This window comes from Zootoca vivipara, chromosome 17 (assembly GCF_963506605.1).
Source record: "Zootoca vivipara chromosome 17, rZooViv1.1, whole genome shotgun sequence".
Taxonomy (NCBI): domain Eukaryota; kingdom Metazoa; phylum Chordata; class Lepidosauria; order Squamata; family Lacertidae; genus Zootoca; species Zootoca vivipara.
Window position 1 is genome coordinate 41,795,360 of NC_083292.1, and position 26,760 is coordinate 41,822,119.

At 50.5% G+C, this 26,760-nt stretch overlaps 1 protein-coding gene across 1 annotated transcript in view; it reads left to right on the plus strand.

Moving 5' to 3' along the window:
• Positions 1 to 26,760, plus strand: part of KIRREL1 (kirre like nephrin family adhesion molecule 1) — a 96,200-nt gene that overhangs the window by 51,701 nt on the left and 17,739 nt on the right. The window contains exons 2-4 of the mRNA XM_035098433.2: positions 16,611 to 16,760; positions 22,287 to 22,436; positions 26,524 to 26,681. Of these exons, the coding sequence (XP_034954324.1) occupies positions 16,611 to 16,760; positions 22,287 to 22,436; positions 26,524 to 26,681 (458 nt within the window). The remainder of the gene's footprint in view (positions 1 to 16,610; positions 16,761 to 22,286; positions 22,437 to 26,523; positions 26,682 to 26,760) is intronic.

Sequence of the window (26,760 nt, forward strand, 5' to 3'; positions counted from 1 at the left end):
GCTCTAGCTCTGAGGCGTCCATTTGTCAAAAGCAGCACGGGAAGCCCCTCCGGCCTCCGCCAGTCTTTCCGGGGAATTTAAACACCCCTCTCAGCTTCCTGACACGCAGAGGCTGGCAGTAACTCAGGTTTACGGTGGACCACGAGTGCCTGACCTCTTTGTCAGATTTAAGAGCCGGGCAGCAGGAGAGAGAGAGACAGCGCCAGAGCCTGACCTCCTTGCTCCAGCAGATCTTGCCCATATGAATTGGTATTTGCCCGCGAAGATCCCATGAGCCATAAACAATGGATGAGCCCGTCTTAGAAATCGTTACCCTCAGGCAGCGCTGGAGAAGCCAGGGGCGGTTTGTCCTCAGGAAAGGCACTCCATGGCCATCTTCCTTTTGAGAGAATTACAGAATCGGAGGAGTGGAAGGGTACCCCAGGGGTCATCTAGCCCAACCCCCAGCAATGCAGAAATCCCAGCATCTGGGTCCTGAGTTCAATCCCCAGCTATTTGTTTCTCTTTTTATTTACTCCTCAAATTTACATCTCACCCTTCCACTCAATGGAGTCCAGGGCTGCTTGAAACCCTAGAGAGCTGCTGCCAGTCAGTGCCCAGTTAGGATAGCCTCCATGGAAGACAGGGCTACAGCTAGCCACCTGCCACACGATGGCGATGTTCTTCCTCCACAGTCAGAGGCAGTAAATGGCTCAGTACCAGTTTCTGGAAATGGCAGCAGTAGAGAGGGCTTTTGGGTTCAAATCCTGCTTGCTGCTTTCCCCTGTGTGAGAAGAGGGTGCTGGGCTGGATGGACTGGAGAGAGTCCACAGCCTCCTTTTGATCTGCTCAAGAAATGCAACATGGGCCAAATCTGTAGGGCAGGTTTCGTATGCAGTCTGCCGGGTTGCCCACCATTTTCCAAGGAGGTCCGCTGGAACATTTCGTGAAAATTGGTGACCTGCTTAGACACCCCTCCCCCAGATACATGTTACTTGTATGTTGGGTGGGGCACATTGGGGTAAATACTCCCCATCGCAAGGATCTCTCCTGGGCGTTCCCTGGAGCTCAGCTGGACTGAAGATTTTGGAGCTTGGGAAGGTGGTGGACTCTCCTTCATTGCAAGTTTTTGTTTAAAAAATATCATTACATTTCATATGACATGCAAGAGTTACATAAAATGAGAATTAAAATAAAACAGCAGTATATGCTCCAACAAACATTTCTGACGACATTAACAAAGTTGTGTTAAAGGATGTATCTCATAATTCTTACAGATATGAAATGATGTGTAATAACGCATATGCTTAGATTGTTGACTATTAGGAAAAGGTATTTTGTGTCTGTAACCATCTTAATTATAAGGATTTCACTGGAGGTTTTTAAAGAGAGGGTGATGGATGGCCAACTGTCCTGGAGGCTTGAGCTGAGATTCCTGCATTGCAGGGGGTTGGGCTAGATGACTCTTAGGGGTCTCTTCCAACTCCACAGTCCTATGACCCTATGCCCTGCCTTCCCATGGCCTTCCAGCTCTGCCTTCCTGTGTCTCCCCCTGCCCTCCGGCCTCCTTTGGGTATTATTTTCAGCCTTTTAAAAATGCCTGCTTCCCCCCCCCCCATTCTTTTTAGAAACTGAGCTGCTTTCGCAACAAACTGCTTTCAGCAGCCTGCGCTGCCTCCTTTGGAGAGGTTGGGTGCTCTTCATAGCCCCAAGGAAGAGTTTCTTCTTCCTCTTCTTCTATTTTGTGTCTGAGTCAACGCAGCGCTCCAGGGCTCATGGCATGTTTTTAAGCTGTCACAACCAAGCAGGAAGGTGTAAAGGGCCTTGTGGATTTGGTGTGTGTGTGTGTGTGTGTGTGTGTGTGTGTATGTGTGCAGTAGCAGGTTGATAAGAACACAGGAAGTTGCCTTCCACTGAGCCCAGCTACTCCAGTTTTTCTTGCACTGACTGGCAGCAGCAGCTCTCCAAGCTTTCAGGCAAGGATCTTCTCCCATCCCTACCTGGGGATTGGGGCCTTCGGTGTACAAAGCAGGTGCTCCGCCACTGAGCAGCTGTGTCCTTTCCCCCTAAACAATAAAACAAGATGCTAGTTCTCATGGATCCGAATGCAGAACCAATGTTAGCGGAAGGTGGCTTCCTATGTCCCCCAAGCCCAGCGACTTCTACTGAATCAGGCCATGGGGGCACCTCACGCAGTCTTATGGACCCTGACCAGCAGCAACTGTGCAGAGTGTCTGACATGGGGGCTTTCTCAGCCCTGCCTGGAGATTGATTCTGCATGCAAAGGAGGTGCTCGGCCAACAGAGCTACACAGCTTTTCCTCTCAAAGCTTAAAGTAAGGTTCTAGTCCTCATGATTCTGATTCATGGGCTGATTTAAATAGGAACGCCGGAAGCTGCCTTCTCATCTCGGTCCATCTCAGGCAGCACTGACCTCTCCCAGTCTCAGACCGAGAGGCTTTCCGAACCCTACCTGGGCGTTCTGCATGCCAAGCAGGTGTTCTTCAGCTAAACCATGGCCCTCAACACTTAGCAGCCCCCACCCAGCCCCCAAAGGGTGGCAATTTGGAAATGGCAAGAACCTGGAGAGCTTCTGGACTCTTTTGCAGCAAGGCTGTTCCTGGTATATCTCAAAAACTGGGGGGGGGAACGGAACCCAGCCTACCCCACCCCCACTCCGTTGAACCACATTTAAATTCATTAATAGCCTCTTATGAAGCGCAGGCATTTTATTCTCTCCCCCCCCCCAACCTCCTTGGTTGTCTTTGAGCAAAGTGAATATTCTTCTTCTTCTTTTTCTTCTTCCCCTCTGTTCACCCTCCTCCACATCTCCCTGCCAGAGAAATAGTGTTTGCTGCTGACAGAGGCAGAGGAAGAATGGCGAGAGATAAGAAGCGAGAGGAGGATGGAGAGAGAGAGAGAGAGAGAGATGGGACATCGGAGGAGGGATGGCGAGAGCGCAGAGCTGGCGGAGAAGAGAGAGCGAGAGGGAGCAAGGAAGCTGCAGAATCTTAATAGGGTTTCAAAGGCCGGCCGGCTGCCTTGCCGCTGGCAGTGCCCCCCCATCCCCATTCCTGTTTGGGGGGGCTGGGAGGAAAAAGTGGGGCACGTCGAGGGTCAAAACGCTGGATCCCTAGCTGTCAGGGGTGGGAGGCAGCAGGGGACGCGGGGCAATTCTTTCCGCTTACTCACAGCACAGCAGATCTCCTTTCCGCTTGTCAGTGCAGTGGGGAGAGGGACACGGGGCAATTCTGTGTCCCACTTTGGCATTGCAGTGGTGAGGGGGTCGCGGGGCAATTCTTTCCTGTTAGAGCAGGGAGAGATGTGGGACAATTCTCGTTTCTTCTCTCCCCATGCTTTGTTCCTTTATTTATTTCCTTTTCCCTGAGCAGCCCAAGGTGGCATATGTGGGTCTTCCCCCTCCTCATTTAATCCCCACAACAGCCCTGCGAGGCTGAGAGGCAGTGACTGAGCCCAAGATCATGCCCAATGAGCTTCATGGCAGAGTGGGAAGATTCACACCCTGGTCTCTCTCAGGTTCTAGCCCAGCACTCTAACCACTACACCACACTGCCCCTGGTTTGTAGGTATTAAGTTGTTCCCAAAGTTTCTTCTGTGCAGAGCCGAGCCACTGACTCGGGCTTATTCATTCCAAAGGGTCTACTCTGAGTATAACTTAGTAGGATATTAGTATTTTTATTCAGAGCCGACCCCCCCCCCCCCCCGTCCACCACACCCACCCACACATCCATCGGGAGCAGCGAACGGCTTGCGGGAAAAGGCTTAAATTTAAAAGCAGCGAGAGAGGCAGGGAGGGAGTCTAGTGCAGGGAGATTTAGTTCCATCTGAAAGCTGTCTGTGTGAATAAAAGGCTTTTTTTTGAATCCTGAGTTTAATAGCGAGAAGAGAGAGAGGGAGAGAGAAGCCGGGAGCCCCGGGGTTTAATCAGACCTTCATTTGATAAATAGAGGGAGACAAGGCCTCGAGTGAGCGCCCCCCCCTCTTTCTCTTGCCATCTCCCTTTCCTCACCACCCTCCACTCACCCAGCTGGGCTCTCTCTCTCTCTCTCTCTCTCTCTCTCTCTCTCTCTCTCTCTCTCTCTCTCTCTCTCTCTCTCTCTCTCTCTCTCTCTCTCTCTCTCTCTCCACTCTCTTCCTGGTATTTTGGCCAAGGGGTAGTGATGGGTGCTCCCCCCCCCGCACCCCTCTCTGCTCAGCTCCCCCCTCTCTTGATCAGCCTCCCCTTGCACTTGTGGGCAAGGGAGCAGTCGAGGAGGAGGTCCTGGCCCAACGCAGCTGGGCATATGGCAGGGGCTGCCACCCCCAGAAGGTGGATCTTCGGAGTTCTGCAAAAGAGAGGGAAGAGAGAGAGAGAGAGAGAGAGAGAGAGAGAGAGAGAGAGAGAGAGAGAGAGAGAGAGAGAGAGAGAGAGAGAGAGAGAAAGGCATCTCCATGCACATGGGCTCAATAAGTCTTGGTTTTATTTGAGGAGCCTGGCAGGAGGAATGTTTTTTTCACAACCAGAGAGAGAGGCCTGAAAATAAGGAGGTCTTGCCAACCTAGTGTTCTGCAGCCCCTCTCCCCTCTGAATGAGGATTTCGAGAGTGAACTCCGCAAATTGCGTGGAAGGGGATTTTCCTCACTCTGCTGCGGCAACAAAACTCCCTTGGCCTTGTCAACCTATTGGACCAAAGGAGAGACCCATCTCACTCCAGTATCTTGTTCTCACAGCAGCCAACCTGATGCAACAGCAGTGACTCTCCTGACGTTGCTCCCCAGCAAATGCTGCCCAAAGGTAGACTGCCTTAGAGCCAGGAGGCTCCATTAATCTGGCACAGGCTTCAATGCCTGTGGCAATGAGCCCCACCAACACTTGTGGAGAATGAGGCTTTTTCTTTCTGCCTCCTGAAAACTGCTGCCTACCACTTCTGCTAGGTAAACCCTGTTTCCAGTAGGATGATTCATGGAATCATAGAGTTGCAAGGGACCCCAAGGGTCATCTAGTCCAACCCCCTACAATGCAGGAGTCACATGAGACAGAAGAGGAAATTTCCCCCTCCAAACTTCTCAACAAGGGTCACCCTTAGGTAGGCAGACCAGCAGAGGTCTCCTTGTAGCCTGTGACTTCACAAAAGTCCAGAAATCTGCATCTTGGGAACCTAGAATCGTAGAGTTGGAAGAGACCACAAGGGCCATGCAGTCCAACCCCCTGCTGAGCAGGAAACACCATCAAAGCATTCTTGACATATGCCTGTCAAGCCTCTGCTTAGTTCTCATTTCACCCGCCGACCCCCCACATCCTTGTGTTTGTAGTCCTTATGTTTGGAAAGTTAGGTTTGTTTGTGTGTTTGTTGGCATGCCCATCGCCAAGGCTTGGGTTTCTCCTTGACCCACAAATCGTGCTGCATGGGGGGGGGCTCCATTTGCCCTCAGAAGCCAAACCCTGCTCTGAAAGAGGGGTGGGGCACGGAAAGGGCTGGCAGAGCAAGTCTGGCACAGAAGGCTTGAATAATTTAACTCGCTGCCACTTTGCGACGTTCGGCGCTGGGCTGAGGTGAGGCCAAACACAGCATGCCTTTTAAGCAGACACACTTTTCTGGAAGGAGCACCCCCCCCGCCACCCCTTCGCTCTTTTAACATAATGCCTTCGTTCAGCGATTCAGCGACAAGGAAACACTTTTAACACACTCCACGGCCTCTGCCAAAACAGAGGACTCCCTCTCTCCCCAAAAGGTGCTGCTTGCTGGTGCTGACATCACTCTGGCTTCCTCTTGAGTCACAGGGGTAGGAAGAGGGGCAAGGGTTGGGGGGTGGCCACAGCGGCTGCACTGTGACTTCATGCAACTCCAGGATGGTGATGCAGAGCCTCCCATGGGGGGCTGCATGATGACAGCCTTCCGTTTGTATTCATATAGGAAGATAGATAGAATAGCATCAGCCCCGCCCACCCTTGGGACTGTGAGGGGGAGGGGCTTGTAGAGATGGGCAGAGCAATGGATTCTGCTCGTTTCAGTCTTACAGCAATAGGTATTTTTCTGTTCATGTGGATTCTGTCTTTGGAAATATCACATTAAAAGTCATTTATTGAGCAGGACGCATTTTGGGGTTGCACGCACTGTCCTGCTCAGAGCAGAGACAGCAAACTTTTAAAAAAATAATCAACGCAACTCCTCTTGCTTAAGATTGCTTAAGTAAGTAAAGTTGCTTAAGATTGTTTTTAATTGGGTGCTTTCATGTTGTGAATTGCCCTGGGACCTTAAGGTGAAGGGCAGGTAATCAGTCAATAATAATCTTAGATCATTGAATTTCAGTGGGTCTGCTGTTTAAGAAGGACTTAGTCGGGTGCCACCCTTTGTATGTATGTTTTATGTAAACAACGCATTTTTAAAACATAAAATTACACTTTTTGGTGCTTTTAAATGCCACCACCCGGAAAGCGCCTATTATTCCTATGCATCTCTCATGTAAAATAAGTACATTTCTGCATAGTTGCAGGATCCCAAAAAGTGTGCAAAGCATTGGGGAGTTGTGTAGTGGACCACCTGCCTTGCCAGCGGAAGGTCCTGGGTTCAATTCCTGCCTGAAATCCGGGGGAGCTGCTGCCAGCCAGTGTAGACAGTACTGAACCTGATGGGCCAATGGTCTGTCTCAGTATCTGGCAGCTTCCTGGGTGTTCCTGTGTTCCCAGTGGTGAGCAAGTCGAAGGGCTTTGGGTTGGGTTGGTCTGCTGGGGAGAGCCAATGCCGTGAATCTTCCCTCGCCCCCCCCCATTCCCTTGGGGTTGAGGATGGAGCAGCTCCTTCATTAGGTCTTCGTGAGTCTCCCTCCCTCCCTCGCTTCGCCCTTTGGGGAAGACGGAGCATTCCCAGTCCCCCCCCTTCCTCCTCCTCTTTGCTGGCCTCTGAGGCTTTGTTCAGCCTACTTCGAAATGTCTTGAGCCGCGGCAGGGCTTCCCTGCGGATCGTACGGCGTGGCCTGTCACCGTGGCACAGCTGCCAAGGCCCGGTGGTGTTTGCACAGCCGCGAGGCGCCCTGGGCGAGGCGCCAGGCTCTTTCCAGTAACCTTCAAAAGGGGGCCACTGTGGCAGGGGCTGACCCGACCCAGAATCCCATCTGCATAGCATTTGCATACATTCGGGATAACTTGCCTTCCAAAGATTGTTCTTTTAGTCCTTTGGGCCTCTTGGTGACGCCGACTAGCAGGAGGTAAGAGGGAACCAAGTTTAGCACCAAAGGAGAGTCTGCCTAGCTCAGTACTGTCAACCAGCATCAGCTCTCTGGGGCTTTTGGAAGAAGTGTTTTCCTAGCCCTGCCTGGAGGTGTCAGAGATTGAACAGGGGCTCTGTGCACTTATCTAAAGCAAGGGTAGCGTCATGGACTGGTTGGATGCAAAGGAATGGTGTGAGGCAGTAGCTGCGGAGCCCCCTAGGGAAGAAGGCTCAGAGCCCGAGGGAGAAGACAGGGAGAAGGCAGTGTCAGAAGCTGAAGGGGTGACCCGGTTTAGTGAGCAGGGAGAGTCTGTGGCAGAGAGAAGTTCAGAATCAGAAGCTGAAGCAGGAGAGAGGAGGAGGGCCAAGAGGCAGAGGGGAGTCCTTCTGGGGAAGAGGCCGGGGGTCTGCTGTAACTAACTCCCCTCCCTGCTGGTCTCCCAGGACCAGAAGAGATGTGAAGAGGGAGGAGCAAAGGCAGCCCCTGGAAGGAGTCTCAGATTCCTTGGGAAGAAGGACCAGGGTGGAAGCCATGGAGGCAGCTGTGGGAATGAGAGGACCTTAAGCCTCCCCAACTGCCTTCTAAGGGCATGACCATCCGAGAAGAGTTGCTGAGCCCATTCGTCTTGGCACTGCTGGGCAGACCTCGTTTCCTCTAATAAAGAATGAACTTCACTTATTCCATTTGATTTTCCCCCCTGACATGGTCTTAAAGTATGTTTTCAAGCAGAAGAGCAGGGTGAACCCACTGCACTTTTGGCGTAAGACGAAAGCTTTGCAGAGACAGCTGCTGCAGTCCAGCCACATCTCGAAAGCCCCACATTGGCTACGGCCTTTCTCAAGTCAGGTTCTAGTCCTCATGGTTCTGAGAAGAGCACTCATTTAGACAGGAACGTGACAAGAAGCCTTATACCAAGTCACACCCTTGGGCACAAGGCATCGGCAGGGGTATTCTGACACTGCAGACAGGATCCTATCCCCAGCTCTGCCTGAAGACACCATTGAAACCGGGACCTTCTGGATGCAAAGCAGGTGCACGCTCACACTTTCAGCCCTTCCCACATCTGAAATGTCAGGAGGTCTTAGATGAGAGTGTTCTTCCCACATAGTTGATAGGTCAGCTGGCTGCATGACTTAGGTCAGATTTTGGCCCAGAGGCTGCCCAGTTGCCGACTCCACAGCTGCCTGGGGCTCTCTTCTCTCCCCGCTCCCATGTGTGTCTCTGAGTGCCTAGTTTCTGGAGCAAGAATCGGAGTCTTTGTACATAAATGATTTCTTGCGATCTGCCTTAGCCATTATTTTCTTCTTTGGCTCGATAATCGATACGGCTGCGGTGTTTGCTCTTATCTGGGAAGAAGCGACAACAGGGCTAAATGAACTCCCTCTGCAGTGTGTTACTCATCATGTATATAACTGTTCTGTTTGCAGAGGGACCCTGATTTGTGGGCTGTTGGAAAACCAGGAGTGTTTTTCTACTTGTGTGTGTGCAAGAAGCAGGGCATGCGAAGGGAGAGGAGGCTTGGCATTTGCCATGCAGAATGCATCAAACACACTCCCTCTTGACAGTTTTGCAGGGTCCTGTGCAGTTTTTTTTTTAAAAAAAAATTCTCCTGCCTCTCACAATAGCCCTGCAAGGTAGGTCATGGCAATCATTCTATTCTGTCCAGTTTTAAAAGGACCATCACATAGTGAAGGGTAATAAAAAAATTCCTTCAGTAGCACCTTAAAGACCAACTAAGTTTATATTTTGGTATGAGCTTTCGTGTGCGTGCACACTTCTTCAGATACAGTGAAGGGTGTTGGGGGAAAGCTCTGTGAGTAAGTGCTGAAGGACCCACCTTCTGTGTGACCATGGGTGTAGCCAGGGGGGCAGGGAGGGGCAGCTGCCCCCCCAAATCAGTAAAAATTCATGACTGATTGAGGTTCTGCCCCCCCCTAACAAAAATCCTGGCTACGCCCATGTGTCTGACCCAATGGGGCTTTTCTGATGTTTGCAAGGGGGAACCAGAAGCCTTCCGAAGTTGTTTGACTCCATCTCCCATCATCACACCTGGAGCTGCTGGGAGTTGTGATCCAGCTATCTGGCAACGTCCCCCCATTTCTGCTTTAAAAACCTTGCCGGTGAGCAGCATTGGATGCCTACAGACCAGGGTTTCTCCTGGAATCAGGGGGTGGGGAGCCTTATGCCTTTCAGGCTTCAGGACTTGCAGCACCCGCCGCCCCCTGGCTGGAGTGGGGAGGTCCAGCAACATCTGCTGGGCCTGTGAGGTCCTTCACATGCTAGTTTCCTTCCTGCATATTCCTTCCGCTGGCAGGCAGGAGGAGTGTGCGCTCAGAGAGAGCGAGAGAGCGATGGCAATGTACCTAATACACACACAAACACGCTCCATATCTTTCGCCACCAGATATTAACAGGAGTTTTCCTCCTCATTGCGTTCCCATTCCGGGGACATGCTTCACCTGTTCATTTCCGCCTGCCGAAGGCCCTGCGTTTTCGCCCCATTAAAAATGGCGGCTGCTCCCCGCCTGCCTCTTCCAATGGGTTGAATCTTGATTGCCGTCCTGCTGTTCCGGGTACCAGCTTGGAAAGGCTGATATCTTTGTTCTGCAGAGTTTGGAAATTCTGGAGAATTAACAGTGTTTGAGCAGTTGAACGTGTGCTTTCCACGCTGGAAGGAAATGTGCCTTTTTTGTATTCTTATTTTATTTTATATGTTTGGAGGTTTTTAGGCGGCAGGAGATATGCGAGGGGGGAAATGCCCTCTGGCAAGCACCTTTTGAAAAAGGTTCCTCGTACCTCTTACTCTCTCTGTGCTGAGCAGATGAAGAAGCCCGCACATCTTTTCATCTGACAATTTTTTCGTTGGATGCGTATGCATTATTAAGCCCAGGAGAGGGAAGGGAGGAATAAATGGCTATTCTCTCTGCCTCCCTCTCCTCAGAAACCTTATTTCTGCCTGCTTTTTAGCTATGATTACAGTGCGGTTTATCATTTTAATCTGCTTGAAATGTCATCGGTACGAGGTGTAATTACGGCAAACCAACAATGGCTCCTCTCCCTCTCAATACACACTTGGGTACTGTACACACACACACACACACACACACACACACACACACATTCTGCAATGGAATTGAAGTCTCAAAAATGGGGGACGGGAAAGAACCCAGTTTTCCCTGTCCACATCCAAACCTAATAAGAACCTGGCTGTTGGATCGGGCCAATGGCAGCTTATCTAGTCTGACCTTCTGTTCTCACAGGGGCCAAATACCACTAAGATCTTAGGAATCCAGATAGACAGCCTCAGCACCTAGAGGTTCCATAAGGACAGAGGAAGAGCCTGGCCAAAGGGGGCCCATCTGGTCCAGCATCCTCTTCGCACCATAGCTGATCAGTTCCTCCAAAGTGGCAGACCCGCGGGCACCCTGCCTGCCCTGCCACCTCCACCACTGGCACACGAGCGGCACCCAGGATTGGCCACAGCGCAGTCTTTAGCATATGCACCACCGGGGTGCAAAGATCCGCCCAGCACCCCCAAATTTAGTTTAGCCCTCAAATTGGTAGTATATTATATTATATTATATTATATTATATTATATTATATTATATTATATTATATTATATTATATTATATTATATTACATTAATTTCATGTGCACAGTGCTGTTGAGAATGACAAGCGCCGTCATTGAGTCAAACACCGCCAGTTGTGAATGACAAGCGCAGCCACTGGCGTGGCACGTCTTTGGTAAATGAGCACACAAAGTCAAAAGTCTTTTAGTGAAACGACAGGTATACAGTTCAGCATTACCTAGGTATACAACGTATGTATTTTTCGCTCCATAAGACGCACCTGACCAAAAGCCGCACCTAATTTTTGGAGGAGGAAAGGGGAAAAGCCCTGTTTTTGGGGGGATCAGCTCAAAGTAGTGCAGCTTCTTTTGCAAAGGGGGGAAGGTCCATTTTTTTGAGGATCAGCTCAAAGTTGTTGAGCTTACCTTACAAAGGGGGAAAATCCTGTTTTCATGGGGTTCAACTCACAGTTCTGCAGCTTCTTTAGGAAAGGAAAGGGAGCCATTTCTACAGTTTCCAGACATATAATTTAATCAGCCAGTTGCATGTCGCTGGGGAAACATTCAACAATGGAGGCCTGGGCAAGGGGGTGGGGCCGGGAAGGGAGCTAGCATCCCTTATCTCCCTCCCCGATCTCTTGCAATCAGCTGCTGTGCAGCTTCCTTTCAACATCCTCTTTCCCTCTTGTTAGCCTTTAGCTCTTTCATATATATATATATATATATATATATATATATATATATATATATATAATGATCTGCCTCCTTTCGCCCCTGGGCAATTTGGCTCCAGGGACCACGCATTCACTCCATAAGACGCACAGACATTTCCTCTTACTTTTTAGGAGGGAAAAAGTGTGTCTTATGGAGCGAAAAATACGGCATGTATTTTGTTTTTCTAGCTTGATCAAAATTCTTTATTATTTCATAACAGGTAGATAGTTAAGAGCTTAGGCAGCTTCAGCGGCGGGCGCCTGGTTTCCCCCCCCCAAAAAAATGGCGCCCGGGTACCCCGCACCCCTTGCACCCCTGGTAAAGACAGCCCTGATCGTCCCGAATCATGCCCGAAATCTGGCAAGATCTGGCCTGAAATGGGTGCCGGTGCCACTTCAGCAGAGACAGAAGGGTGGATGGAGAAGCAGGACAGGGCAAGGTGGTATTCTGCCCCGGAAAACTCGCATGCAGGATCCAGGCACCAGAGCCCTCTCGCTTCCTGTTGGGTCCAGCGACTGGTATAATGTATTTGGCCAACCCCACACAGTGAGACAGAAGGCCATTGGGACTAGCCCAGTCTGAGAATGGCCAAAATGGTGGTGACACATTCACTTATAAGAAGCCCCGTTAAGGTCCATTAATTTCACTTGGTCTACTTTGAGTAGACAGCTAGCTGCTTCCTAGCCAAGGATCTGCTTCTCCTGTGATCTCCTCTCCTCGCTCTTCCTCCCTCTCTGCTCCTCCCTCCCTTGCTCTGATCTTTTCCCCTCATTGCAGCCTCCCCACCTGCTCTCTTGACGTGCCTGTCGTCACTTTGATCTCCCCTGCTCCTGTCACCTTCCTCCCTCTGAGCTCCTTCATGTCTTTCTTTCATTCTGCTTTCTCTCTCCTTTCTGTTCCTCATAGGCCTGCCTCCCCCCTTCCCCGAATGTCACTGAAGGGTCTGTCCAAGTAGAGTTGGTGAAGACACACTTGCACAAACACACACACACACACAGGATCAAAGGACTGCATAAAGTTTGTGTGAAATCCTATTGAATTCCCCTGGTTTGGAAGGCTCCTCCCAACCTCTGACTCTGTGGGAAACTAGGATGAGATTAAGGAGGCGGAGCGGTGGGAAGGGGGGAAGGAGAGGTCTTTGGGGGCCTCCTCCAGCCTCAAAGAACAACCTCCCTGCGGGGCGGAGATTGCCCAGCTGCAAAACTCCAAAAACCCAGCAATGCTCAGAGATAGAAAGGGGAAGCTCCTTCCTCCAAGGACAACTGGGCTGTGGGTGGCGGTGGCTGGAGAAGTTCATGGTTCTAACTCTGGAATATGCATCCCAGAATGAACCGTGATCAAACGTTCCAAAAAGACTGGAGTAAATTTATAGAATACTTGAAGGACAATTGCAGGCAATTAACAACAATGGCAGGACTTAATGAAGAAGACTTGTAATGATGATGATATACCTTTTTACATACTGTATTGGTTACAATTTTTGATAAATGAAGGGACATAATGTAAAGAGGAAGAAGTACAAATGCTATGATATAAAAAAGAATTAAGGTAACCATGAGATGGGAGGGAGGGAGGTCAACAGTTTATTTGAACAAATATTATGGAAAATATGAATGTGTTTTAATAGTATAAAATGGAAACTTAATAAATATTATATTTAAAAAACACAGAATGAACATAAGAACAGCCTGCTGGACCCATCTAGTCCAGCCTCCTGTTCTCACCGTGGCCAGCCAGGTGCCCCAAAGGGAGACGTGTAAGCAGGACCCGAGGGCAAGAACAACTCTCCCCTCCTGTGGTTTCAGGAGCACGGCTGCCTCTGACTGGGGAGGCAGAGCAGAGCCATCCTGGCTAGGAGCCATCGACAGCCCTCTTCTCCCCCATGAATTTGTCTTTTAAAGCCATCTAGGTTGGTGGCCGTCACTGCCTCCTGCAGAAGAGAGTTCATAGAACCGTAGAGCTGGAAGAGACCCTAAGGATCATCTAGTCCAACCCCCTGCAAAGCAGGAATGGGCAGCCGTCCCATATGAACCTGCAACCTTGGTGTTCTCAGGAACATCTCTAACCCACGGAGCCAACATCCCTGGTTTATGTGTTGGTGTGAAGAACGACTTTCTTGTATCTCTCCTGAACTTCCCCACACACATCTTCCTTGGATGCCCACCAGTTTGAGCGTTATGAGAGGGGGAAGAAAACTTTTCTCCACCTGCTTTCTCCAGGCCACATATAATTTTATCTTGCCTCACTTCTCACTTTCCTGTTTCTCGCTGGAAAACCTTGCTGTTCTAGCCCTTGAATCGGCATCCCAGGCTGGTCTCGCTGTCTCGGGCTTGCTATAGCTGGTCATTTTTTGACTTAGCAAACTGAGTGGGAGGTTTTGAGCTCTGGTCCTAACCTGACACTAACCAGTGCACCGCACTGCCCGCTTTCTTTTTTATTTTAGCTCTCTGCTTTCAGCTCAGAGGACAACACCCCACCCCACCCCTCACCCTCCCTGGGCCTTGAGGAGCTTGAGAGGCAGAGCAGAAGGAAAGTTCCTGGGCTGTTTATCACCAAGGACATTTGCATGGCAGGGGAATCTTTGTCTGCTCCTCCTCCTGCTCCCCCCTTCCCCCCTTTACATAAGAGAGAGAGAGAGAGAGAGAGAGAGAGAGAGAGAGAGAGAGAGAGAGAGAGAGAGAGAGAGAGACCCTGCTTTCTGGTTTCCCACAGGCAATGCTTGGCCACTGTGAGAACAGCATGCCAGACTAAGTAGATCCTAAGCAGAGCCAGGATCTACTTAGCCCCAAAGGCTGCCTCTGCCCTTCGCAGCTGGACAGCCGTGCTTCTGAATCCCAGTTGCTGGAAGCCGCAAGAGGGGAGAGTTGCTCTTGTGCTCGGATCCTGCCTGTGGGTTTCCCTTTTAGGCATCTGGTTGGCCTCCACGAGAGGAGGACGCTGGACTAGATGGGCCCCCTTTGGCCTGATCCAGCAGGCTCTTCTTACAGTCTTATGGCCTTCACAGCAGGAGGAGGACCAAGCCTCAGTCCCCCTTGTGGTCCCCTCGCTCAAAACTTGTCTGCATTTGCTGGTGCTGTAGCCTTTAATCGAGTTTAACTGACTAGATTAATTGATTTTTTATATAAAAAAACTTCGTCAACTCAAAAAGCATCTCCAATGAGTTGGGTGACGTGTTGGTGTGTTGTGGTTTTGTTTCTTTTTAAACCCACTGCAAATTATTTTTGATACAAGTGCTTGCTTAAAAAAAGCCAATGCCTTCTGGGCTGGGAGCCTGCAGGTGGGATGGATGAGTTGTTTGAAAGCCAGTGTGGTGTCCTGGCAAGAGTGTCAGGGTAGGCCCCGGGAGAGATCAGGGTTCAAGACCCCCACTCAGTTGTTATGGATTTAAATAGGAACATTGGCAAGATGCTGGCACTAGCAGTGATTGCAGATAATAGCTTTCCCCCAGCCCTGCCTTGAGATTCTGCCTGGGAATTGAGCTACCCAGATGGGCAGGGTATTCTCCTCCTTCTCCTTCTCCTTCTCCTTCTCCTTCTCCTTCTCCTTCTCCTTCTCCTTCTCCTTCTCCTTCTCCTTCTCCTTCTCCTTCTCCTTCTCCTTCTCCTCCTCTTCCTCATGCTGAGCAGGCGCTCTTCCCACTAAGCTACAGACCTTCCCAAACAGCAGGGTAAGAAGCTGCCATCTACTGAATTGGTCCCATGAGCTCAGTCTTGCCTGCACTGACTGGCAGCAGTGGCTCTCCAGGATTTCAGGCCGGGGGGGGGCATTCCCAGCCCAACCTGGTGATGCCTTTGGCTGATTGATTTGGGGTCTTTCTGCATGCCAAGCAAGTGATCTACAGAGGAGAGCCTTCAACAGCTGGGCCAAACCATGTTGGGAAAAGAGGGGTTTAAAACAAACAAGTGTGGGTCACTAGTTTGATGTTGGGAGGGATGGTGGCTTTGGGGTTTAATTTATTGCATTGATTCCAAAACATTTCTCCAAACCTCCAAGTACAGGCTGCCAGCCTGGGCTGCAAAGAAAAACTGCTCCTCTCCTCTCTCCAAGAATCTGCCTATTGTATTCCTATTTTCTTTCCCCTTTTTGTGACTTCGTTTGAAGTCGGTGGGCAAATGCAGCTGGTTCTCTGTCCCCGGAGCCCAGGCAGCCTCCCTCTGCCCGCCGAGAGAGGCTGACGTTGGGGAGGGGGGCCTGCTCCCCGCTGCCGATCAATCTCCCTGTAACCCCAGGGCTGGCGGTTCATTTGGGTGCCATGTGACGACCGCTGCTGCTCTAGATAAAAAGAAAGGGAAAAATCTACCGCTATCGACCTGATCTTTCTCTCTCCTCCCGGGCAGAGAGAGAGAGAGGCGGGGAGAGCGAGTTGCACTTTGCACCCACAAGCCTTCGGAGAGAGGGCGACACGGGTGCTGTCAGGCACAGGGAGGTGAGGGGGGAAGCGCCCGTGCATGCATCGACTTCTGCTGGTGTCGGGTCCCCATTAGCGCCTGCGTCTTCTGGTGGTGGAAGTAGAACAGCAAAGTGTGAAGAAGTAAAAAAAACCAAAGTGTTTAGCTCTCTGGTGCTTCCCTGTCTGCAAGCCGCAATGCCTTTACACCACTTTGTTAACAGCACACTTAAGGGATAGCGCCGCCTGATGGCGATTAGAGGAAATAACACGCACAAGGCGCTTCAGTGCACTTCGATGCTGCCCAAGTACCCCCACTTCTCCTCCAGCAAAGGCAGGAAAGCTGCTGACAATAGGTCAACTTATTTCTTATGTTTATTTATTGGTCGCCCTCCTGCCCCATCTTTTCTACTCCCAGGAGCTCCAGGTGCCAGACGTGGTTCTTCCCCATCTCTTTTAATCCCTGCAACAACAACCCTGTGAGGTAGGGCTGGGCTGAGAGGCAGTGACTGGTCCAGGGTCACACCCAGTGAGCTTCACTGCCCAATTGGGGATTTGAACCCTGGTCCCCCCCCCAGGTCCTAATCCAACTCTCTAACCATAATGCCACCACTGGATTAATAATAATTATGCTTTAATTAAAACAGTCAAACACATATTGATAGAACAATAACAGCAATGACTTCATAGGGCATAATTTGGCCTATTTGGGTTGCGTTCTCAAACTCTTGTGCCTCTTTCTCTCTCCAGTTCTGCAGACCCGCTTTGTCGAAGAGCCTGAGGACCAGACGGTGGTGGCCGGGCAGAGGATTGTGCTCTCTTGCGTGGTGCTGAACTATTCCGGGATCGTGCAGTGGACGAAGGATGGCCTCGCCCTGGGGATGGGGCAAGGCCTCAAAGGTAGGAGGCTGGCTGGGCGCATACAGAACCAGAGAATTGTGCCATCGGAAGGGACTCCTAAGGGTCACCTAGCCTGTATGTGCGTGGTGGCGCTCCTGGAGGTGGCCTGCACTGTTATTTTTGTCCTGCAAAAGAGCTTTGCTTTGCACCCTGAATTTTTCTTCTCTGGGGTTGCGAAATTGCCTTTTGGGGGGTCTTGGCTGCCAACGTTGTGCTTTCAGCTGGCTTCCCAAAGCAACGCTCGCCCCAGGACCTGAGCCTCTTTCCCTTTCAGTCTCTTCGCCTCCAGCCTGGCTGCTCCTGGCTGTAACATGGAGGACGGCTGTAGCTCAGTGGGGAGAGCATTGGCCTGGCATGCAGAAGGCAGCAGGCTCAATCCCCACTGGCAGCATCTCCAGGCAAGGCTGGGACTGTCGCCTGCCTGAAACCCGGGAGAGCGGCTGCCAGCCAGTGCAGTCAATCCTGAGCTAGAGGGACCCATGGCCTGACATACTAGAAGAAATATGATGTTCACCTTACAATCAGTCTTTTTTTTATTTTTCCAGTTCATCAATACCTGTCTTTTTTTCTGTACTTACCTTGGGCGCAGGGAGTCCATTCCTATTGTCCCTTTGTTAGCATTTCTTGGGCATATAATTCAAAAGGATATTTTCCTCTGCAAACTTTAGATTCTTCCATACAGCAGAGGAATACCAATAGAGAGCCTTGTAAGAACAGAGGTTATAAAGAAGCATTGTCTCCCGCCCCCTTTATGTGTCTCGATGTGGAACTCTGGAAGCTGTGTGGTGCCCAGGCAGGCCATTGATATCCATCTAGCTTGATATTGTCTACACGGACTGGCAGTGCCTCTCCCTGCTTGCAATGGGACCTTTATTACGCAAAGCAGACATTCTGCCACGGAGCCACACCAATTATTATTTATTTATTTATTTATTTATTTATTTATTTATACCCTGCCCATCTGGCTGGGTTTCCTCAGCCATTCTGGGCTGCTCCCAATCGAATATTAAAAACACAATACAGCATTAACATTAAAAACATCCCTAAACAGGGCTGCCTTCAAATGTCTTGTAAACGACAGATAGTTGTTTATTTCCTTGACATCTGATGGGAGGGTGTTCCACAGGGCAGGTGCCACTACCAAAAAGGCCCTCTGCCTGGTTCCCTGTAATCTCACTTCTCGCAGGGAGGGAACTGCCAGAAGGCCCTCGGCGCTGGACCTCAGTGTCCGGGCTGAGCGATGGGGGTGGAGAGGAGGCAGTTTAGAGCTTTAAAGGTCAGCACCAACACTTTGAATTGTACTCAGAAACGTACTGGGAGCCAATGCAGGTCTCTCAGGACGGGTGTTTTATGGTCCTCATTGTTCTGAAGAAAGGGCAGAGAGAGCTGCCTCAGGCAGAGTCAGGCCCTTGAGCCAGCCAGCTCAATATTGTCAGGCAGGTGGCATGGCCAGCCCTAGATTATGATGCCAAGCGGTGGAACTTGGGACCAGGGCCGTCTTAAGCATATCAGGCGCCCGAGTGCCGTGGTGCGAAGATTGCTCCAGCGCTCTCCCCGCCCCGTTTCCCACCGCGGCTGTCTGGCCACCCAGCCTTGCCACCCAGCCTTGCTTTAGAGCCGGCCCTGATTGGGACCTTCTGCATGCTGAGCAGGTGTCCACCGAGCCCTGTGGCTCATCTCCTCCCAGTACTGGGGCAGGGGTTTGTCACCTGCAGGAGGGTGGGGACCCATCTTCCCCCTGTGCATAGGAATTTTATGGTTTCAAGAAGCCTCCTTTGGTCTCTGCCTGGCAGAAGCCCCCTCTCTCCTCTTTCTGCTCTGGCTGCCCCCAATGAGTGTGCCAACAGCGCCACCTACTGGAAGAGGGGGGTGGGCATCCCACACCCTTCTGTCGGGTTTCATTATTGATTTCTTTTTCTTTTTTAATGCTCTAGCTTTAATTTTTGGACAGTTATTGTCTGGCAAAATGGATACCACAACTTTATTTTATTTCACAAAATGATCGATTAGAATTAATAACAATTTTAAGAAGACTCATAAAGTTAAAAGAGCGGCAGATCCACAAGTGGATATAGTCTACGGTAGCCTAAGCAGAAATGCTCTTCGCAGGTGCCAAAAAGGGCACAGTGCCTAATGCCAAAAGGCAGGGAGTTCCGGGGTGTAGATGCTTCCACACTGAAATATTGAGTTCTTACAGGTATTATGTAGCACCTGTAACAGGGCCGGTTCTGCAGATCGAAGGGTGTAAGGCAATCTGGCAGCAAAACGGGGGCAGGGAGGCTTGCGAAATAAAAAGACACATCACAAGAGGAAAGCAGGGAGGGAGGGAAAAGGCAGAGGTAGGAGATCAGCCCTTTGAGTCCAGAGCAAAGGGCTGGGCTGCAATGACATCCAATCCAAGGCAGGCCAGTCTTCCCTTTCTGGTGGCAGCAGTGGGGCACTGGGCGCTGAGCTGCGGGGGGCACCCAGTAAGAGAGGTGCTGTAAGAGAGGCACCCAGTAAGAGCAGGAAGGAGGAGTGAGGCTCTAACAGGGTCCTAGAGTCCTCCCGCCTCCTCCCCAAAGCCCAGTTAGCACTTTCCCAGCTTTAAGCTGGGCACCATTGGGAAGGCAGCTTGAGGGCCAGGGGGGGGGCACCAAATTTTGGCCTCACACAGAGCACGGTTGTAGCCGAGTCTGCCACAGACATGAGAAGATCCTGCCAGATCAGGCCAGTGGCCCACCTAGTCCAGCCTCCTGTTCTCACAGTGGCCAACCAAGTGCCCACTACAGGAAACCCACAAGCAGGATCCGAGCAAGAGAGCAACACTGTCTTGCGGTTTCCGGCATTGCTGCTTCCAGCCATGGAGGCAGAGCAAAGCCATCCTGGCTCATAGTCCTCTCCTCCTCCATGAATTTGTCCAGACTTCTCGTAAAGCCCTCCCTGCCTCCAGTGGCAGGGAGTTCCACGGTTCAAGCCTGCACTGTGTGGAGAAGGACTGAAGAGTGGCTGCCAGTCAGTGTAGACAATGCTGAGCTAGAGGGATCCCAAGGTATCTTCCTGTGTTCTTCATTCTGCCCAGGAGAGGGGAATGCAGGCTCCTTTTGTGGCCGGTGGGGATGGCGTGGGGGTTCAGGCTGATCCTCTTTCTAGGGGGCAGGAGGGGACAGCCACCCCTTGGACTCCACCGGCCAGAGCGGAATGCCCTTCGGTTCCCCCCCCCCGGCCTTTGTTAATTAACTCCGTGGACGGTTAGTTTGCAGACGGCTGCCTGACCTTTTCCTGTTCGTCCTGACCAAGCCATCGCCCACCTCCACAGACTAGCGTCCTGGGAGTAAAACAAATAAATGAAAATAATTAAAACCTGACGCCGAGGTCATTACGGTGGTACTCCAGAAGAAAGCTGCACTCTGCCACTTTTAACGAGGAAATTATGCGTACTGAGCTCATTTGCATATGTTGACATTCTTTCTCTTGGCACCTGCTCTTCCTGGAGGGGGGGGTGAGTTGGACTGAGCAGGGAGCCCCCTTGGCGCTTCCTCTCCAGCCCTTGCAGAGGTTGCACGGGTACAGATTTCGTAGGGGGGTTCAAGTGCACTTCTGCAGCCTTCCTAAGGGCAGAAAACGGGCTCCTTGGGAATACAAGCCGCGGTCCCCACCGCCACACAGATCTGTCACTCTGTCCCAAATTTGGCGGCTGTCTCCCATAGTGGCGAGGAAGGGAGCTCCCCGAGAACCTGCTTGCTGAATCGAAGCAAACAGCAATCGGGTTTGTCACAGGTCGCCATTTCTTCTGATTCAGCGGTAAACAACGTGTTTTCCCCGGAGAAAGAGGTGGGACCAAAAAATCTGTATAAACCACTGTCCGGATCCGTGACTCCAAAGCACGGCACAAAAGGAAGTGTGGGTGAGGCCAGGCCAGTCCCGAAATTTGAGGATGGGAGAGGAGGATCATCGTGAAGCGTGTGCAAAATGGTGCCTATGCAGACACACAAGTGCTGTTCCTACGATGAAGAAGGAACTCGGCACATGCACAGAGTTTCTCTCATCATGGCTTGTGTGACAAAGGAAGAACGCCTGTGCCTTTGCTGCTCAGCTGCAGCACAACAGCCCTGCAGTGTCGCTAGGAGGTCTTCCTCTCTGCCAGTTGCTGCCCCCCTCCGCCCAGCTTCTGCTTCAGCCCCACAGGGGAGGGAGCCTGAGACACACCCAAGCAGCTGCTCTGGAAAGGCCCCGATCCAGGGCCCCAGCACTCCGCTGCGCAATGGGGCTTTACTTGAGTGTAAAGGCAGACTGACCTGAGAGGAATGCACTGGTCGCTTGCAGCTCCCAGTAGCCTGAAGGCCAACTGGGATTCAGAAACCCCGAGGTTGGCAGACAGACATACTTGGGCAGTCAAATTAAGGAACTTTATTAGGAATAAGGGGAGGGGGAAGCAGGCAGAAGGGCCAAACAGAACCCAAAAGGCACTCAGCCCTGTGGCTCTGCCCGGGAACTCCTCCTTGTCTATTTGCTGCACTCTCAGGTTTGGTCCCAAGGGATCAGCAAGGCTGGCCGGCTCCATGGAGGATCCCACTGTGGATCCCTGGCACTGGGAAAGGGAACTGGATCCCTGGCAGTGGGAGAGGAAGGAGCTGAAAGAAGCGGCTCAGCTCCTCAAAGGCTCACTCCCCTCTCGGGGGGGGGGGGGCAGAGGAGATCTTTGCTCTTTCTCCTCAACTAGACATTTGAGGTGCCCATTTTGCATACAAAGAGGACTGGCAGGACACACCGGACAGCCTCCCTTAGAGAAATGGTGGCCAGCTCAGGGCCCAGGAGGGCAAGCCTGGCATTCTGGCTGGGCTACTGCAGTCCTCTCCCCCCGGGGCTGCCTTTGAAGACTGTTTGTCCCTGACTTCCCAATTGGTTTATTCTCCGTCTGGTTCCTTTCTTGGGAACGCTAAATGTTCAAGTGGGAGATAATTGCCCTAAATAGGGGAAGCCTGTTTTCCCTTGATAGGCCTTTGGGAACTGGCTGCTTTTCAATAAAGGGGCCTTTAAATAATGCTGCACTGTTTTAATTATTATGTTTATCACCTCTCTTTTAGTAGATGTGCTTTTTAATTTGACGGCAGCTTAATTATCTTTTCTATGTTTTTAGTTTTTCATACCCCCCCCCCAAAAAAAATTTCTTCCAGTAGCACCTTAGAGACCAACTAAGTTTGTCATAGGTATGAGCTTTCATGTGCATGCACACTTCTTCAGATACATGAAAACTCATACCTATGACAAACGTAGTTGATCTCTAAGGTGCTACTGGAAGGAATTTTTTTGTTGTTGTTTCGACTACGTCAGACCAACACGGCTACCTACCTGTATTTAGTTTTTCATGTTTTATCTGCTTTATCTGTTTCTGCATAAGCCCCCTTGTGTCGCAGTCCTGGGAAAAAGCAGGCTAATAATAATAATAATAATAATAATAATAATAATAATAGAAATTTATTGTGGCTGTTTGTTCGCCATGGCCTGACCATTGCATCTCCTTTGTTTTAAAAAAATCAATCACAGCCTGGCCCCGGTACAGGATCATTGGAGCCTCCGATTCTGGACAATACAACCTGGAGATCACAGATGCCGAACTCTCGGACGATGCCTTGTACGAGTGCCAGGCCACAGAAGCAGCGCTTCGTTCCCGGCGCGCCAAGCTGACAGTCCTCAGTAAGTGGTGTTCTGGTATTTCTCCTCGTCCATTTGGGGAATAACTGAAGGCTAGAACTCGGGGCGCCTCTTAGAGAAGTTCTACCGTAAACTGTGTTCTAAACGTGCGTATCTCTAGCTGTCCCTGCAACAACCTGGATCCTGTCCTGACTCCTCCAACATCCCACTTCTTTGGAACCCCTGTTGGGTTCTAGTATTATGAGAGAGGGAGGGGAAAAACCTCTGTCCACTTTCACACCAGACAATCTTGGACCCCTCTATCATGGCCCCTCTTATTCTCTCTCTTTTTTAAAAATAATAATTGAATTTTACATTATTATTATTATTATTATTATTATTATTATTATTTCACAATTACATCACAGAAAATAATAACAAATTGAATTCCCCGCTCCCCCCCACCCCGGCCCATGACTTCCTTCAACTCCCCCTTCTGATTTTTTACTTATAAAATTGTCCTGCTTATAATACTATATTTAAATATTATATCCTTAAATTAAATGTTGTTATATTCGTATCATTTTGACCTCATTTTTATAGCTTCTATATTTGTATTGTTAATTGTGTTTACTCAAACCCTGATAGTGAGTCCATTTCTTTACATTGATTCCGTAGATACAGCATAAATGGTTCCCAATTTTCTTCTGTTGTCTTTGTCTCTAAGTCTTTCAGTTTGCTTCGCCATTTCAGCATATTCCATCAGTTTTTCTTGCCATTGTTCTTTGGTTGGTATTTCATGACTTTTCCATCTTTGGGCTAGTAAAATCCATGAAAGAATGAATAGTTTTTTCTTCTCTTTGGACCTGAAATGCTTAGTAAAAAAGCTTCTGGTCTTTTAACAAAAGTTATCTTAAACATTCTTTTCAATTCATTGTAAATCATTTCCTTTTTTTTTTTTTACAATTCCACTACCTAAGAAAGAACGTACCTTCTTTTTCTTTGGCCCCTCTTATTCTCAAAGCTCCTCCACACTACACCACTCTTCTGGGAACCTCATTTCTTCTGGTGCTACAGATAACAATGGCAACTTAGCTAGAAGGCCCTTGGGATCCCTTCCACTTCCACGATCCTGTGATTCCCTGAGAAAACCTCCCAAGGGGCCACTTGTCCCTCCTTCTGGGAGCTCACGAAGACAAAGTGGGGCCACCAAGATGCCCCTGACTCTCCTGGGGTTTTTATGGGGGGGAAGGCGCAGATTAAGGTCAGACTGACCCCAGCTTTGGTGGCAATCTACGGTAGCTCACTTGTGGGGCGGGGGCAGAAATAACCTTCCAACAAAGATTTCCTCTCTCCATTTTTGCTTTTTCTTTATAATGCAGTTGCTGGGTGGGGGAGAATAGGGAGCAGGCAGACAGAAGGAGCACAGATTCCACCCCCCACCCCCACCCCCACCCCAGAAGTTTTACACAGGGTCTAACATTCCTCTGCAGCTTTTATGAAGCAAGTGGGGAAAAACACAAATTTACAGCCCCCCACGGCAAGTGTAACTCAAGCTGGCCATGAATATATATTAACGCATTAAGAGTGGAGGGGGAATGGGGGGGGTAGAGGTGCGATCAATGGGACGAAACGGCCTGATCCTGCGGGTGGCAGTGGGGAGGGGGAGGGGTAAGTCATAGTTAGAGCAGCTTGGGGGATCCAGGTCCCTGGACCGAGAGGAAGGGAGCGTTGTCAAAGACTGAGAGGGGGTTTGGTGGCCATTTTCAAATATCTAGGGGGCTGCTCCATAGAAACTGCACCAATCTTGTTTCCTGCTGCTCCAGAGGGCAAGATCGAAACCGACTGATTCCAATTTCAAGGACGGAGATCGCAACCAAATATTAAGAAGGGGAAAGGAGACTGGCTTTTGCCAGCACCCAATCCACATCAGGGAGCTGTGGTTGTTTGGGGAGGGGGGCAGACTCTCCCTCTCCCTCCCCACCCCAGCACCCATTGCATCCTTTCCTGCCCAAACCCCACTTGTGGCCATGAGAATGGATGGCTGGGTATCTCTCGCGGCTTGGCCCAGCTGCTGACCCCAAACAGCCAGCTGTCAGCTGCATGGAGGAGACGCGCCAATAGGAATACCAATGGCCAAGGCATGATTCTCTCCCCACCCCAGTGGCCTGGCCTGAGTCAGTCAAGGGAAGGTCAGCGAGAACAGTATCGTAGAGCTGGGAGGGACCCCAAGGGTCATCTAGCCCAACCCCCTGCAATGCAGGAATCTCAGCTAAAGAATCCCTGGCCTCTGCTTAAAAACCTTAAGTAAAGGAGAGTCGGCCACCTTCCTAGGGTGTCTGTCCTCCTGTCAAATGGCCCTTGGGTCACCATCTCCTTCCTTGTCATTCCATCAGTCTGGTCATTCCACTGGTTCAGGTCCTGCTCTTTCTGTCCGGAGCAGCAAGAAACAAACTTGTTCCATCTTCCCTGTGACAGCCCTTCCTTCAGATATTTGAAGATGACTCTCATATCTCCTCTCAGTCTCCTCTTTTCCAGGCTCAACACCCCCAACTCTCTCAGCCATTCCTCATAGGGCTCAGCTTCCAGACCCTTGGCCATCTCAGTCTCCCTCCTCTGCCCATCTTCCAGCTTGTCAATCTCCTCCTTAAATTGTGGTGCCCAGAACTAGACACAGTACACTGCTACCTCGGTTTACAAACAGTCCAGTTTACGAATTTTTCGGTTTAGAAACTCCGCAAACCCGGAAATAGTGTCCCGGTTTGCAAACTTTACCTCGGTCTGCGACCAGAATCCGAATGGTGGAAGGGCACCGGCCACAGCAAGCCTCAATGGGGAAAGCGCACCTCGGTTTACAACTGGTTTCAGTTTGACCAGACTTCTGGAACGGATTAAGTTTGTAAACTGAGGTACCATTGTATTGCAGGTGGGGTCTGACTAAGGCAGCATAGAGTGGTATTATTACTTCCCTTGATCAGGACACTAGACTTTTGTTCATGCAACCTAGAATAGCATTCACTTTTTTGCTGCTGCATCACACGGTTGGCTCATGTTGAGCTTGTGTTCTGCTCAGACCCCTCAATCCTTTTCACCTGTACATTTTGCATGCAATTGCTTTGTGATTAGTTGCAAGCAAAGAGGTGGAATGAAGCCTCCACAAATCTCTTTCCCAATAAAACGCCCCTCTGCCTCCCTCTCCGGCTGACTCCCCCCCCCAATTGCTTCATAATTAACAAGCGCCAACGAGATGCCCCATTTTCACCCCTCCTTCATCTTCATTTCTTCCTCTGAACAAGGCCTTTTTTATCAGGTTGCTGCTCCTATTATTATTTTAAATTAAAAGGGTGATCATAAATCAATAATGGACCCCTGTCTATATCTAAGGAAAATGAATCCATAAAAAAAAAAGGAGGGGGAGAGCATTTCTCTTTATCTTCCTGGGTGACAGTCAGGTTGTCAACTCTGTCTTGATTTTTCTTTCCCCAAAAAGAGAGAGAAACCGTGAGGGACCCTCTGTTTCCTTGTCACTGAAGTAGCATCAATATTTCAGAATTACGCAGTCTGGATTCTTTTATTATTTTGGGGAGGTGGAATCCTGCGAAGTTGTGCCGTGTTTTGAAGAGCTCCTGCTTTCCACCCAGCTAGCTTGCGTGGAGCAATTTTAAAACAAGACCACTCCGGAGAGAACAAGGAGGGAGAGGCCAGCCTTCAGAAATCTCCGCAGGTAGCAGGCAGAGAACTCTGCCTTGCAGAAAGAGCCTAATCACAAAGAGGGAGAGATATATATTTCATCAGAGAGGAACGGAGCGGAGGCAGCTGCTTCTTAAATCCCCCCTGTGGAACTGAACATGAGAAGAGTAGAATCGTAGAATCATAGAGTTGGAAGGGATCCCAGGGGCCATCTAGTCCAACCCCCCACATCTTTTACCCCATAGAAAACAGAGGGGTCTCAGGGAACCCCTGTGACTCCCAACTCCTGACCTCCCTGACCATTGGCCAGGCTGGCTTCTGTGGCGTCTGGGAGTTGTACTTCAGCCAGATCTGAAGGACCCTTAATGGCTTCCTGGCCGAGGGAGCAAAGTATATTCTAAGGCAGCAGCAGCATGTCGGTATTCAAAGGGATGACTGGCCCCTCTCCCTCCCTCCACAGTTCCTCCCGAAGACCCCGTGATCGATGGAGCCCCTGAGATCCTGCTGCGGGCTGGGACCCCGCACAACCTCACGTGCTGGGCACGCAACGCCAAGCCAGCCGCCACCATCGTCTGGTTCCGCGATGGGGTGCAACAGTCAGAAGCGGCCACGACCACGGTAGGGGCAGACGGGGCCTGCTTCGGATCCGGTTGGCAGGGGGCAGGGTGACAAAGGAGGCGTCTCCTTAGTTGCAGCC